Raw genomic sequence first — 12,393 nt, forward strand, 5'->3', positions numbered from 1 at the left:
ATTGTAGCATATTAGCCTTTTAGCCTTAGTTCCCTTATCTGTTATTGAAGGCTAATACCTACCTAAAAAGGTTGATACCTTCCTGTATTAACTTGAAGATTAGTATAGTAAGAATGTGGGCTTAAGAAGTGGGTATGTAAACTAGGTTTGAATCCCAGCTCAATCACTTACTAGTTGCACTTCTATTCACTTGGACCACTTATTTAGTCTCCAAGCATGGGTTTCCTCATCTGTAAAATGGGGCTACTGTGCCTACAATACGACTGAGATTATAATAGATACTATGCATATAAAAGCAACTGTTAAGAATTCAAATTTAAAACTTGGTTAGTCATAAACTTTGGAGACAAAAGAATTAAAAATGACAGTCTAGCACAATGAAGGCAATTAAAGTGAATGGCTGGCATTTCTTGATGGACGGACTGGTACAGAAAATGTAATATTTCAAAAGTCCATTTTGAATTTTCAAGTAAATGAGGAAAAAAAAACACTCCTCATTTGGGCCCTACACCTAAAAGAAGGTAAATATGGACATAATAGAATACCTTTTGTGAGAAGAACCTAGAAGAAAGCGGATTGTTCTAGCCCACATCATTGGCTTCTGGACCTACCTTCCCATCATCACTGCTCATTCAAAGTTTCAGAGTCCCTGCAAGTACATCCAGCCCCATACACCTTTTAAAGAGATTCTCATGTATGCTCACATCTCAACCCTGTCATCTCCGATACCTCACTTCCTTAACCTCTATAAAATTCAACCAAAACAGAATCCCCTTTCTGGCTCCTGGATCTACTCCAAAGATAGCTTCAGTTGCCATAGTTACATGGGATGAGACCTGATTTTCAAAGATCTTGACTTTGTTTCAGGCCTTTAGACTCACGGCCGCCAAATTCTATCCAAAAAGTAAAGATCTCTTAATAGCTCGTTCTACATATCTGGTTTGCTTTTCAATGCACAAATCTTGTTTGCTTACTTCTTCAACTAAGATTGAAGCAAGATTTTCAGTCTGTATTTACTGTGTGACCGTAGCATACAGAGTACATATTTGTTTAAGCACTGTGTGAGCTGATCATTAAGGAAAGGAAGGGTGTGTTTCCTGCTTTGAGAAAGCTAGTGTAGCTTTGCATCAAGGAGGGGGGCAAGTGAGCACGCAGATTTTAAAATATCAAGAAATATAAACGGATATATACTCAGGTGTAATTACTTGGAACATCCGCTTTGTTCTAAAATTTGAGTCATAAGATGATTTTTTCTTTACTATAGAAGAGGTCACAATCTGAATATTGTCACATAAATACACTTGATTTTTTAAATTGTAAAATGAGGGACCCTTTTTACTATTGCAGCTTCAAGCACATTTAATTCCTGGATTAAATCTGAATGCCTTGGGTCTGTTCCCACCCACTTCAGGGATGCCACCTCCCACCTCAGGGCCCCCTTCAGCTATGACTCCTCCTTACCCACAGTTTGAGGTAAGATAATGAACCTTGGCTTTCTGTGTGGTTGAGTGGGATGCAGTCAGAGGGACACAGTCAGACTTTGTTGCCCTCAAGCAGTGTAATGTTAAATGCTAATTGGGACATATCTAATGTAAAACCTGGTCCCCACATGATTTCTTAGTTGAGAGCCAGCATCTGCTTACCAGTTCCTGTCAGTAGAACCTTGTTACCTACCCCTCTGTAGAGTGGACATATGAATTATCCTTTTGAACTTTGGGGGTAATAGAGTTGTCAGCATTGGTTTTTAAATATCAAAAAAATTTGAGACTCTGGGGTGGGGAAAGAAGTTATTTCCAAAAGTTGAAGGAAAGGACTTTTATTTTTTTTTATTTTATTTTTTAATTTTTATTTATTTATGATAGTCACAGAGAGAGAGAGAGAGAGAGAGAGAGAGAGGCAGAGACATAGGCAGAGGGAGAAGCAGGCTCCATGCACTGGGAGCCCGACGTGGGATTCGATCCCAGGTCTCCAGGATCGTGCCCTGGGCCAAAGGCAGGCGCCAAACCGCTGCGCCACCCAGGGATCCCAGGAAAGGACTTTTAAAAGGCTTCCTTCGTCTTTAATTTCACTTGGAAATTAACTGTTATGAAAGGTCAATAAAGACATGTTTTCCATTTTGAGTGTGTTTTTAAACAGTGAACTCAAGATGGTTTTGTTCACAGGCCTGTGTGTGCGTGCGTGTCTGCACATGCACAATTAAACTGCTTTTATTCATTTTGTAAAGAGGTAGACTGTCGAGAAAGAACCTTATTTTTATACTTGCTTTTTAAGAATAACATTTTTCCTAAGGTCAAAAATGGGAGACCAGTGATAGTATAAAAATACTTGCAGCCTAGCAGATACTTTACATAGTAATTAAAAAAAAATAGTTCACAGTTCTGTTAATAATCAGAGAAAACTGGAGGTAAACAGGTGAAATAAAATTGGCAAAATTCTAGGATCTTCCTTCATGGATTTGTTTTTACATCTCCCGCTTCCTGTTTGACTCTTCTATAATATATGCTTTGAGTAGTACCTTCTATACCAATTTAGGAAACTGTCCATCTGGAATAGGCTGGGCATTCCATTGTAACATTGCCCAGACTACATGTAGAGTAAAATGCTTCTGGAATTGTACAGAGAACACAGATTGCTGAGATTGTTCATATTTTATCCTTTTATGAAGGAGAATTTCCTTGGCCTGTCCTTAACCTTGGCCTCCTCCTGCAGTATTTCTGCCTTTATGGTTGGCAACATTTGTATTTTCCCCTGCCACTCTGAACATGTTTGGCCCTGGAAGCCATATAACTAAGCCCATTAATCTGTGTATAGGCATCAAAATTTCAACTGTGTATCAGTGTGAATAGATTCATCATGCATTATTTGAAGCTTTCCAACACAGCTAAAGGTGCTGTGAAGTAGCTGACATGTTTATACCTTGATGCTTAGAGGGGCTGAGGAAAGGATCCCTGGGATGAGAGCCCAGGTCCAGCCTAGCTCTGCCAGCACTTTGTATCGCCCCAGGTCACTCTCCTCTTCCCTCTGGGTTTGTTTTCTTACTTAATGAAGAAACTGAACTAGATGAATTATCTCTAAGGATTCTTGAGTCAGACATTTCTAGTTTTTACAGAATTCAATAATATGAAAAGTTTCAGAGGAGGGTAAAAGAAAACCTAAAATAGTAATTTGAGAGAATATGGCCTTAACTTCTAATATAGCTGCTAGTTTCTTTATTAGAAGTACATGCATTTGTCATATTACTAAGTTTAGGGCACATGTATCCCTAGGATTATTTTAAGAGAAGTGAAAGTATGTCGAAAACATTATTTCCAAAGGACTTTTATGATTTTAAATGTCTGAGTACTTTAAGCAAGTAGAGATTTTGTTTTAAGAATGGGAGAAGGGAGTCAGTGAGCTTTAATAAAAGCGAATCAAAAGTAAATGTAAGGAAGATGCCATTGGAAGGGTGGTCTTTGCTTTTCCCAAGATTTTAAAATTAAATCAGCTAGATGTAATTAGAAGCAGCCAGTGAGATCAGGAGAAAATGGAGAAGCTGTAGTAAAGGTAGAAACACTGCAAGAAGGAAAGAGCTTAGAACCCCTGAGGGTCTGGTGGTTTCACGGGCAGGAAAAGGAAATTCTCTTCATTAAGAGATAAAATGTGGACAATATTATCAATCCAAGTTCTTTGCAGAATTCCAGTGGGCACTTTATTCTATATGTATGCTAGGCAGTGATATAATAGAATTCCCAACTTCACATATGGATTCTCTGAATTGGTGCAGGAGGCACCACTCAAAACAGTAAGTGCTAAGAAAGAAGACAAATCTATCATCTCTGTAGTTGGAATGGTTGATAAATTATGTTGATATTGCATGTGTTTGCTGCAGATGAGTGTGTTCTTCCTCTTTTCCTATAAACTACTAACTTTATCTCTGCATATTAGTCTTAGACCTCAAAGAATGTGTCAGGAATTATTGAGAAAACTTAAAGGGAAAAGAGAACTATTCCCATAATCTTAACTTTTTCTTCAGAAGGGAAGAAACCTTTGCTTTTGTGGATTTCAAAAATATGTGCTTGTAAAAGGAGAACTATTCCCATAATCTTAACTTTTTCTTCAGAATGGAAGAAACCTTTGCTTTTGTGGATTTCAAAAATATGTGCTTGCAACTGCCTTAACTTTTACAAATACATAGGTATTCCTGTCTTGAAAATTTGGTATATATTTTTACAAACTTTGTAATTAAAGGTAATTGTGCTATTTTAAACTTATTCTCCCAAAGGAATTCACCTTGATGTTAACCACAATATCATCTCACTTTTAAGAATTTGGCACAATGCTATTATTTGATAGGCAGTCTGTATTTAAATTTCATAGTTTCCCCAATAATGTTCTATATAGCTGTGTTTTCAATAAAGCAGCCAGTTAAGGATTAAGCATTGCAGTTAGTTGTCATGTCTCTCTAATCCCCTTTATATTTTTAGCAGGAGTCCATCCCATGTGGTATCACCTACTCCCTACCCCTCCTTGTTTATTTATGGCATTGAAAAATCCAGGTTAGCAGTTAGAGTGTCACCAAATTTGGATTTGACTGACTGCTTCTACATGATTAGGCTTAGAGTTGTACCTTTTTTGGGAGCAGGAATACTTTCTCTGTGTCTCATTGGGAAGCAGATGATGTCATGGTTCATTGTTGGTCATGTTGTTTGATCATACAGTTAAGATAGTGTCTGTCTGATTTCTGCATTGTGAAGGTATCTTTCCCTCTATGATTAAGATATTATCAATTGTATTTTGAGAATAGTATCTTGCTCCCCAACAGTCTTTTCCCCCAGTGGGTTTAATATCTATTGCTGAATTTGCCCATCATATTACTATTTTTATGTCTACCATCTTTTATATTTATTAATTGGCAATATTCTGTAAAGAATAGCTTTCTCCACTTTCTGCTTTACAAGGGAAAAATAGTTTTTTGTTCTTTACACTAGAATTACCCTAGATCTTTTGTGTTAGAGTCCGTCCTCCCGCAGGGCAGGAGTTGGAGGTGAGACTCTGGTATCACTGCTTTGGAAACCTCTCCAACTGACTTCAGTGTGGCAATAGCCAAGGTTAACAACAGTTGCTCTGTTTCTTAACTGGTTAAGAACCTGTGCCTCACCTTGGACTTACATAAATCAAAATCTCAGTGGGAGCAGATGGAAGCTCAGAAATTCATGATTTTGTAAAGGTCATCAGGAGTTTGTTACCCATTCATTGTCAAACTACTGTTCTGCAAAGAATATTTACTATTCTATGGAAGGATGACTTAAATGTTAGAAAAAAATAACAAGGCTAATGCACATAGACAATACTTGGGATAAGCATAAATACATACCACTTGGGTATGTTGCTCTTTCTAGCTTGTTTGATGCTTTATTTTATTTTATTTTATTTTATATTTATATATCTTTTTTTGATGCTTTATTTTAAAGTGTGGTCAAAGGGTGCCTGGTGGCTCAGTTGATGAAGCATCCAACTCTTGATTTTGGCTCAGATCATTGTCTCGGGATCCCTGAGTGGCTCAGCGGGTTTAGCGCCTGCCTTTGGCCCAGGGCATTATCCTGGAGTCTCAGGATCGGGTCCCATGTCGGGCTCCCTGCATGGAGCCTACTTCTCCCTCTGCCTGTGTGTCTCTGCCTCTCTTTCTCTCTGTGTCTCTCATGAATGAATAAATAAATAAAAATCTTAAAAAAAAAAAAAAAGATCATTGTCTCAGTAGCATGAGATCAAGCCCCACATGGGTCTCTGTGCTGGGTATGGACCTTGCTTAAGATTGTCCCTCTCGGGCAGCCCCGGTGGCACAGTGGTTTAGCGCCGCCTGCAGCCCAGGGCGTGATCCTGGAGACCCGGGATTGAGTCCCACGTCGGGCTCCCTGCATGGTGCCTGCTTCTCCCTCTGCCTGTGTCTCTGCCTCTCTCTAGCTGTGTCTCTATGAATAAATAAATAAAATCTTTTTAAAAAAAAATTGTCTCTCTCCCTTGGGCCTCTACCCCCCCAACCCTGCCCTGCTTGCACACACTCCCTTAAAAAAAAATGTGGTCAAAAACTTGTCCCCTTTTCTCTGGATCACCTTTTATTACAACCCAGAGGCAAGTACCAGGCTAAACACGTCTGTGGGATGGTGCCATATGTCTCTTTTCATGCCTCTAAATATATTTTGGCATACTATGTGTATCAGGATTAGATTTGAGTGTGTGTTACAGGAAGAAAAATTGGTTTAAATGAGTTTTCCTTCTTCAGAAGAGATGAAGGGTAGACAGTCCAAGGCTGGTAGTAGTTATGCTTTATTATATAGGATAGGTGCTCCTAGTGGTTTAAGTATCATGCTGTCTCCCAGACCAGGGTGACTGACTACTCAAGCTCCAGCTATTGAGTCTGATTCCAGCCAGCAAGGATGAAGGATAAAGATCCAACAGCTGCTTCATATAAGGACACTGCCTGATGATAGCTTTTTATAGTTCTACTGGTTAGTCATGTTTGCCAGCACATAACATCAGTTATATCTACCTGCAAAAGAAGCTGGGAAACAGTGTCTATAACTGAAGAGAAGACTAAACATGCCCTACTGGATTTAGTAAATTTACCTGTAGAAGGAATCTCTCAGAGCTGGGGGTGGAGTGGGAGGTGAGCTTTTAAGTTCTCTCAAAAACAAAAACAAAAACCATGCAAAAAACTGGAGTAATCTAAATTGATTCTGGAGGAGAAAATTCGATCTTTCAGATTCCACTCCTACAGATTATTTTCCCATCAAAGCAAAGGGAAAACATCATTTTCAGAGAATTGTATTGTGTTTCTGGATACCAGTTAGAGTGAACTGTACTTCCAAATAGCTGTGAGGTAATTTCCTGATATAATATTTTAAGAGAACAACTCTGTAACAAGTTTTATTCTAGTATATAACTTCTTTGTGGGGCACTTAGTTGGAATAGCTTTGCCTTTACTGTATATATTATTAGAGTTGGTTCTTTTTCTAAACTCAGATCACTAATACCATTAAGCATACCTAGTAGATCTGACTTTTTGAAACAAACAAACTTGTTTTTAAAGGCAATAATTAACTTTACCAAAGCTTTATTATTTTTTTCCCTTACTATTTATTTTTACATTCCTTTTATTCCCTTTGGCTTCACCTTTCTTCTTTCTGAGGAACCTAGTATTGTAGGTCTGTGAGGGTCTGTGATGACATTTATGTAAAAACTGGGTTAGAGGAGTATAGGTTGGCAGGTATTTGCTCTTGGCACGTGAGGATGTCCGGGAGCAGCCTGTATTCTACAGCTGCCGTTTGAAGCTTGCTGGTCCTTAGAAGCTCTCACAGGGAAGTCAGCTACTTATTAAGATTGACTCTTTATCCTTGATGGCCTGTAGGTTAGCAGTCGATCTCTTTTACTTTCAGTGTATATTGCCTGGTAAGAAGGAGGTTTTGATGACTCAATGTTTCAAAGACTCTCTCTTTATGTATTGCTTCCTCTTTCTTTTAGAGTTGTTTCATTTTTCTACTCATGTTTTCTCACTGCTGCTTTGTAACATGAAGGGAGAATTGATGCACCTTGACTTTGGATAAATCTCTTGCTTCTGTTCCATTCCAGAACTTTGCTTACCACCCCCCCCCCTTTGCCCCCCACAATATATTCTAACTGGAACCTGCCAGGTGGATTTTTTTCTAATAGAGCCAGAGTTGGTTCTTCCAACAGACAAAAAGTCTCTAGTTCCTGCCTAGCAGCTGGCTCATGCAGTACTTAATTGGCAAACTTTGAGTTTAGAAATGACAAGAAATGCTCCTTTCAAAAATGCTTGAACAGTAGGGAAGAGGCAATTGGCAGCTCCTGAACAAAGCAAGAGCTGAACTTGGCATAGCACAGAAGAGCATCCGTAGCTGAATGTTATTTCCTGGCGTTTGGGTTGGCAGAAGTTAGCTCAAGTGCTGTTGTCTTCGTAATTGTGATAGTGTCTTTGGAATCTTCCCAGAAGTCTCCAGAACAATAGCATGATCTTAAAATTGCTGACTTTCTGTTACTCGAAGAAGCAAGAAAGGTGAACATCTTCTTAGGTTTTAGCTAGTTCAAGGTGCTCTTTAAGAAACAAAATTATGAGTTGAAAGGGATTTTTAGATCAGTTCTCTTAGCCTTACTTCTTAGGATTTCTTACTATAGGTACAGCTCTTTTGTCAGTAAAAAAATTGAGTAAATAACTTACTGTATACACTTATTACCTCTAGGAGGCCTTGGTTACTTAGCTATGGGGAGAAACTTTCTGTGTTTTTTTTTTTTTAGACTTAAATACTCTGTTGAGGTCATGGAGTTGAGTAAACCTAATTTCGGTTCCAGACCCAAATCCATTAAAACAAAACAAACAAAACAAAACAAAAACCCCCAGGAGTATCTTTGTACAAACCAAAGGGAAACACTGGCATCCTTCCAGGTTCCTGAAGGCTGGTCTTGTTGGCTGGCAGGCGAGTCTCCGTGCCTTTGTGATGTCTTAGATTCTGTTCCCCACAAAGTAAATACACTTAACCTTACTGTTTGCTCATTCTTGTATCTCCTCATGATAGATGATTAGGAATTACTCATTGGCAGACTTCACCACTTATGCAAACTTTCAGTTGAGCAGCTTTGTTCTTATGTTATTTCAAGCTATAACATAGAGTCTGCCAAGAAGTCCAAAGGAAGTTTTGCCAATAGGCATCTGGCAGAAATCCACTGGGAAGCAGCTTGGGTCATGTGACTGTCCTTCACCTCTGAAGGTTTAGGAAGAAAGGTAAAGGGTAATGCAGTGAACATTAGCTTAAATGCAAAGAATTGTAACAAGGGTAATGCTGATGAGTTTTTTAAAGCTTGATCATAACCCATTGTTCTGGCTTCTTAATTTTGTTAAGTAAAAATAAAATTATCTGCATATACAAATCCTGGAAGCATGGCATAGTATGCAGAACTCTATACAACAGTAATTTGTGCCACAGAGCCATTAGTCAAATAGGATAATTATGTGAGGTGCCTTATATTCCCAGAGGAAAAATTCCTTTAAAAGTGCATGCTCGGTGGATATGAAATTGGCGTGGAGGGAATTGGGTGATGGTCAGAAATGTCTTCGTCACGCCTCGACATCTGATGAGTTAACTTTTATTTTAAGACCCTGTTGCCAGGAGTACACATCCCTACCCATCCGTGTGGAGCACCACCTCTTGGTATGTTTAGTTTGCTTCTAACACTGCTTTTTATATTTGATAGGCCATTGTGCCTGTTTTCATCCCAGCAGAGAACATTTTTCTGTCTGTAAACGGATCCTTTCATATCTTTACACCTTCTTTCTGTTAAGATTTGATCCTTTGGCCCTTCTCTACTGACCACCACTCCTTTTCCAAAGCCTCACACAACCTATAAATTTGTTCTTAATCTTCATAGTGGATGTGTTAACTTTTATTCCATTCCTACCCCTAAAAATCAATGAAAAAAAAGTGTTGATGGCCTTTCATCACTGTGTCAGAAAGATTATTTTGCTTTTGTTCAGCTTTTGAGGTGACAAAATAGGTTTGTGCTTTTCTCCTGGCGGAGTTGTCTCAGTATCTTCTAGGCTAAGACACATGCCCACGCTGTGCTTGCAAAGCTTCTTGGCTTTTGTTCCAAGGATGATGCCTGTTAACATTAGTCCTCTGAAGACAGGGAGAAGTTGCTCTCTGGGATCAGTCCCGGGAAAAGTGTTTTTTTTTTTTTTTTTTTTTTTTTTTTTTTTTTTACTAAGCAAATGGATAGTTTTTCTCTTCCAGGCACACTCAATTATGCAGCTGATTTTCTTTTTTTAAATTAGCTGCTAGGAAGCTTACAGCCAAATGTATATAAGAACAACATTCCTGGCTTCATCTTTTATATTCAGGTCCCTATGCTCTTATTTCTTTGCTTCCTTTGTTTTACTTCTAGATTATGTGTATTTTCTAAGCAGCCTAAAACCTTTCTGGAACAAGGCCCAGAAAACAAATAATCACACAGTCATGGCAAAATGCAATGGGACAGATCTGGGCGAGTTACACATTAGGTTTATTCTGATCATTAAAAAGGTCTTTATCATTGTCAGGCCAAAAACAAAAGTGTATTATCCAGAAGAAAACATGGTTATAGGGATGCCTGGGTGGCTCAGCGGTTTAGTGCCTGCCTTCGGCCCAGGGCGTGATCCTGGAGACCCGGGATGGAGTCCCTCATCGGGCTCTCTGCATGGAGCCTGCTTCTCCCTCTGCCTGTGTGCCTGCCTCTCTCTCTCTCTGTGTCTCATGAGTAAATAAATAAAATCTTAAAAAAAAAAAAAAAAAAAAGAAAGAAAGCATGGTATAGATGTTCTCAGTGAGATAAAATACTTAGACTCTATCTTTACCTTAAAAAAAATTAAGATTAATTTATCAGTTTTACCACACAGACCAGAATGACAAAATAGATTAACATTAACATTGAGAACAATTTATGGTGAATGTTAGCATCAATTCAGTTGTTAAAAAAGAAAGACCTTAAAGTGTCCCCTGGAATAGATGGAACATGGTCGTGACAGAGCACGGTGGCAGCCTGTGAGTCATGGTACGTGAACTAATGTTACTCGTTTGGTGTTCTTCACTGGTGATAGGAACAGAAGAGACTTGGCCAAGCTGTGCAGGACAGGCCCTTATCACACACCTCAGTCCAGAGTTGACTGGCAGGGCAAACCAAACCCTCTGCTGGTGTTATTTGTTCTAAGAGCACTTATAGAGACATGAAGGAGGCTTCGTGTAGCCAACAGTTGTATTAAGACCTGCGGTGTGTTACAACATCCTGGGAAACACCAAGGACACTGCGTTGTAGGAAAGTACTACAGCTGTTCATACATGTGCTGAAGAAACAGCATTCAGTGATTTTCTCAGTAATATTTCCTGGAGTTGAATTTGAGGTTGACTCTTACAGGAAATAGGAGGGAACATGTGGGTTACAGATCAAGGATGAGACTTAGAAGAGCACAGTTCAGATGATTTTCATGTATAGAAAACTTGACATGGAGCCTCGAATCCTATGTTGCTTTCTTTTTCATAAGTGTGAAAGGCATGGTTCAATATAAAATGATTTCCCCCTTTTAAAAAAATTTTTTTAATTTCCCCCTTTCTATAATATATCCGTAGACCATAAGATAAATTTATTTGTATGAAAATTTAGGAATATCTGTCAATTTGAAATGTTAATACTCTGATCTAGCATTTCTGTTATATAAAATCTTAGAAGTATTTGTATAGGGGCACGAGGTTTATGTTTAGAGATTTGGTTGCAGTGTTACAGAAATTAGTGAAAAAAAGGGGGAAACCAGACTTTGGTGTAGATCTTGAAAGTAGCACCTTGAGATAAACCAAAGTAACTGTCAGGCAAAGATAAGGAATAGTGGATTTTTTATTTATTTATTCATGAAAGACCCAGAGAGAGGCAAAGGGAGAAGCAGGCCCCCCGTGGGGAACCCGATGCAAGACTTGGCCTCAGGACCTTGGGATCAGCTCTGAGCTGAAGGCAGATGCTCAACCGCTGAGCCACCCAGGCATCCCTTTTTTCTTCACAACTTCTCTGTGAGGTGGTTATTTTATTCTCACAGTGGAAACAAACATTGAAACAAACATTGAGACTCTTAAGTCATAAAGTACTTTAAACAGGCATAATAAAATAGGTGTGTTCAGATGAGACAACAAACCTGTTGATTTTGGACCCTTGTTCTGTTGGAGCATCATTTTTGGGGGGGGGGGTGGTATTCAATTAAACTATTTTTTATAGGTTTTGTAAGGTTTTTTTTTTTGAGGTATAGTTGACATATAACATTGGTTTTAGGGGTACAACATGATGATGTGATACATATATATATTGCAAAATGATCACAATAAATCAACATCGTTACCATAGGTTTTTTTTTTTTGTGATAAAAACTTTTAAGACCTCTTTTAGCAACCTTCAGATATGCAGTATAGTATTAACTATAGTTATCAAGCTATACATTTCCATGACTTATTTTGTGCCTTTTGACCTCCTTTACATCATTTTTAACCTTTAGTTAGCCCTTTTCTTCAAAATCAAGATTTTTTTTTTTTAAAGTAGGCTCTAGGCCTAGCATGGGACTTGAACTCACAACTCTGAGATCAAGACCTGAGATTGAATTGGACACTCTACCAACTGAGCCACCCAGGTGCCCCCAAAATAAAGAATTTTTAATGTACTGTCTCTGATGCCATTTTTTGCACATCGATGATCAAAGGCTTAAATTTTTGCCAACTACACAAAATAAATTTCTTTTGACTCAGGAAGTCATACCAAGGTAGATAGGAGTGATACCACTGAGAAGGCAGTACCTCCTCAACAGGGAGTTCTAGTGGGGTTTTTTTTGTTTTTTTT

General features: G+C 38.6%; 1 protein-coding gene across 5 annotated transcripts in view; it reads left to right on the forward strand.

The window, feature by feature from the left end:
• The window catches only part of IGF2BP3 (insulin like growth factor 2 mRNA binding protein 3), a 150,821-nt gene that overhangs the window by 125,333 nt on the left and 13,095 nt on the right, over positions 1-12,393 (forward strand). For all 5 annotated transcript variants that reach the window (XM_077856533.1, XM_077856532.1, XM_077856531.1 and 2 more), the window contains one exon: positions 1,348-1,473. In XM_077856533.1, the coding sequence (XP_077712659.1) occupies positions 1,348-1,473 (126 nt within the window). The remainder of the gene's footprint in view (positions 1-1,347; positions 1,474-12,393) is intronic.

The sequence above is a fragment of the Canis aureus genome, chromosome 18 (assembly GCF_053574225.1).
Source record: "Canis aureus isolate CA01 chromosome 18, VMU_Caureus_v.1.0, whole genome shotgun sequence".
In the NCBI taxonomy this organism is placed as follows: Eukaryota; Metazoa; Chordata; class Mammalia; order Carnivora; family Canidae; genus Canis; species Canis aureus.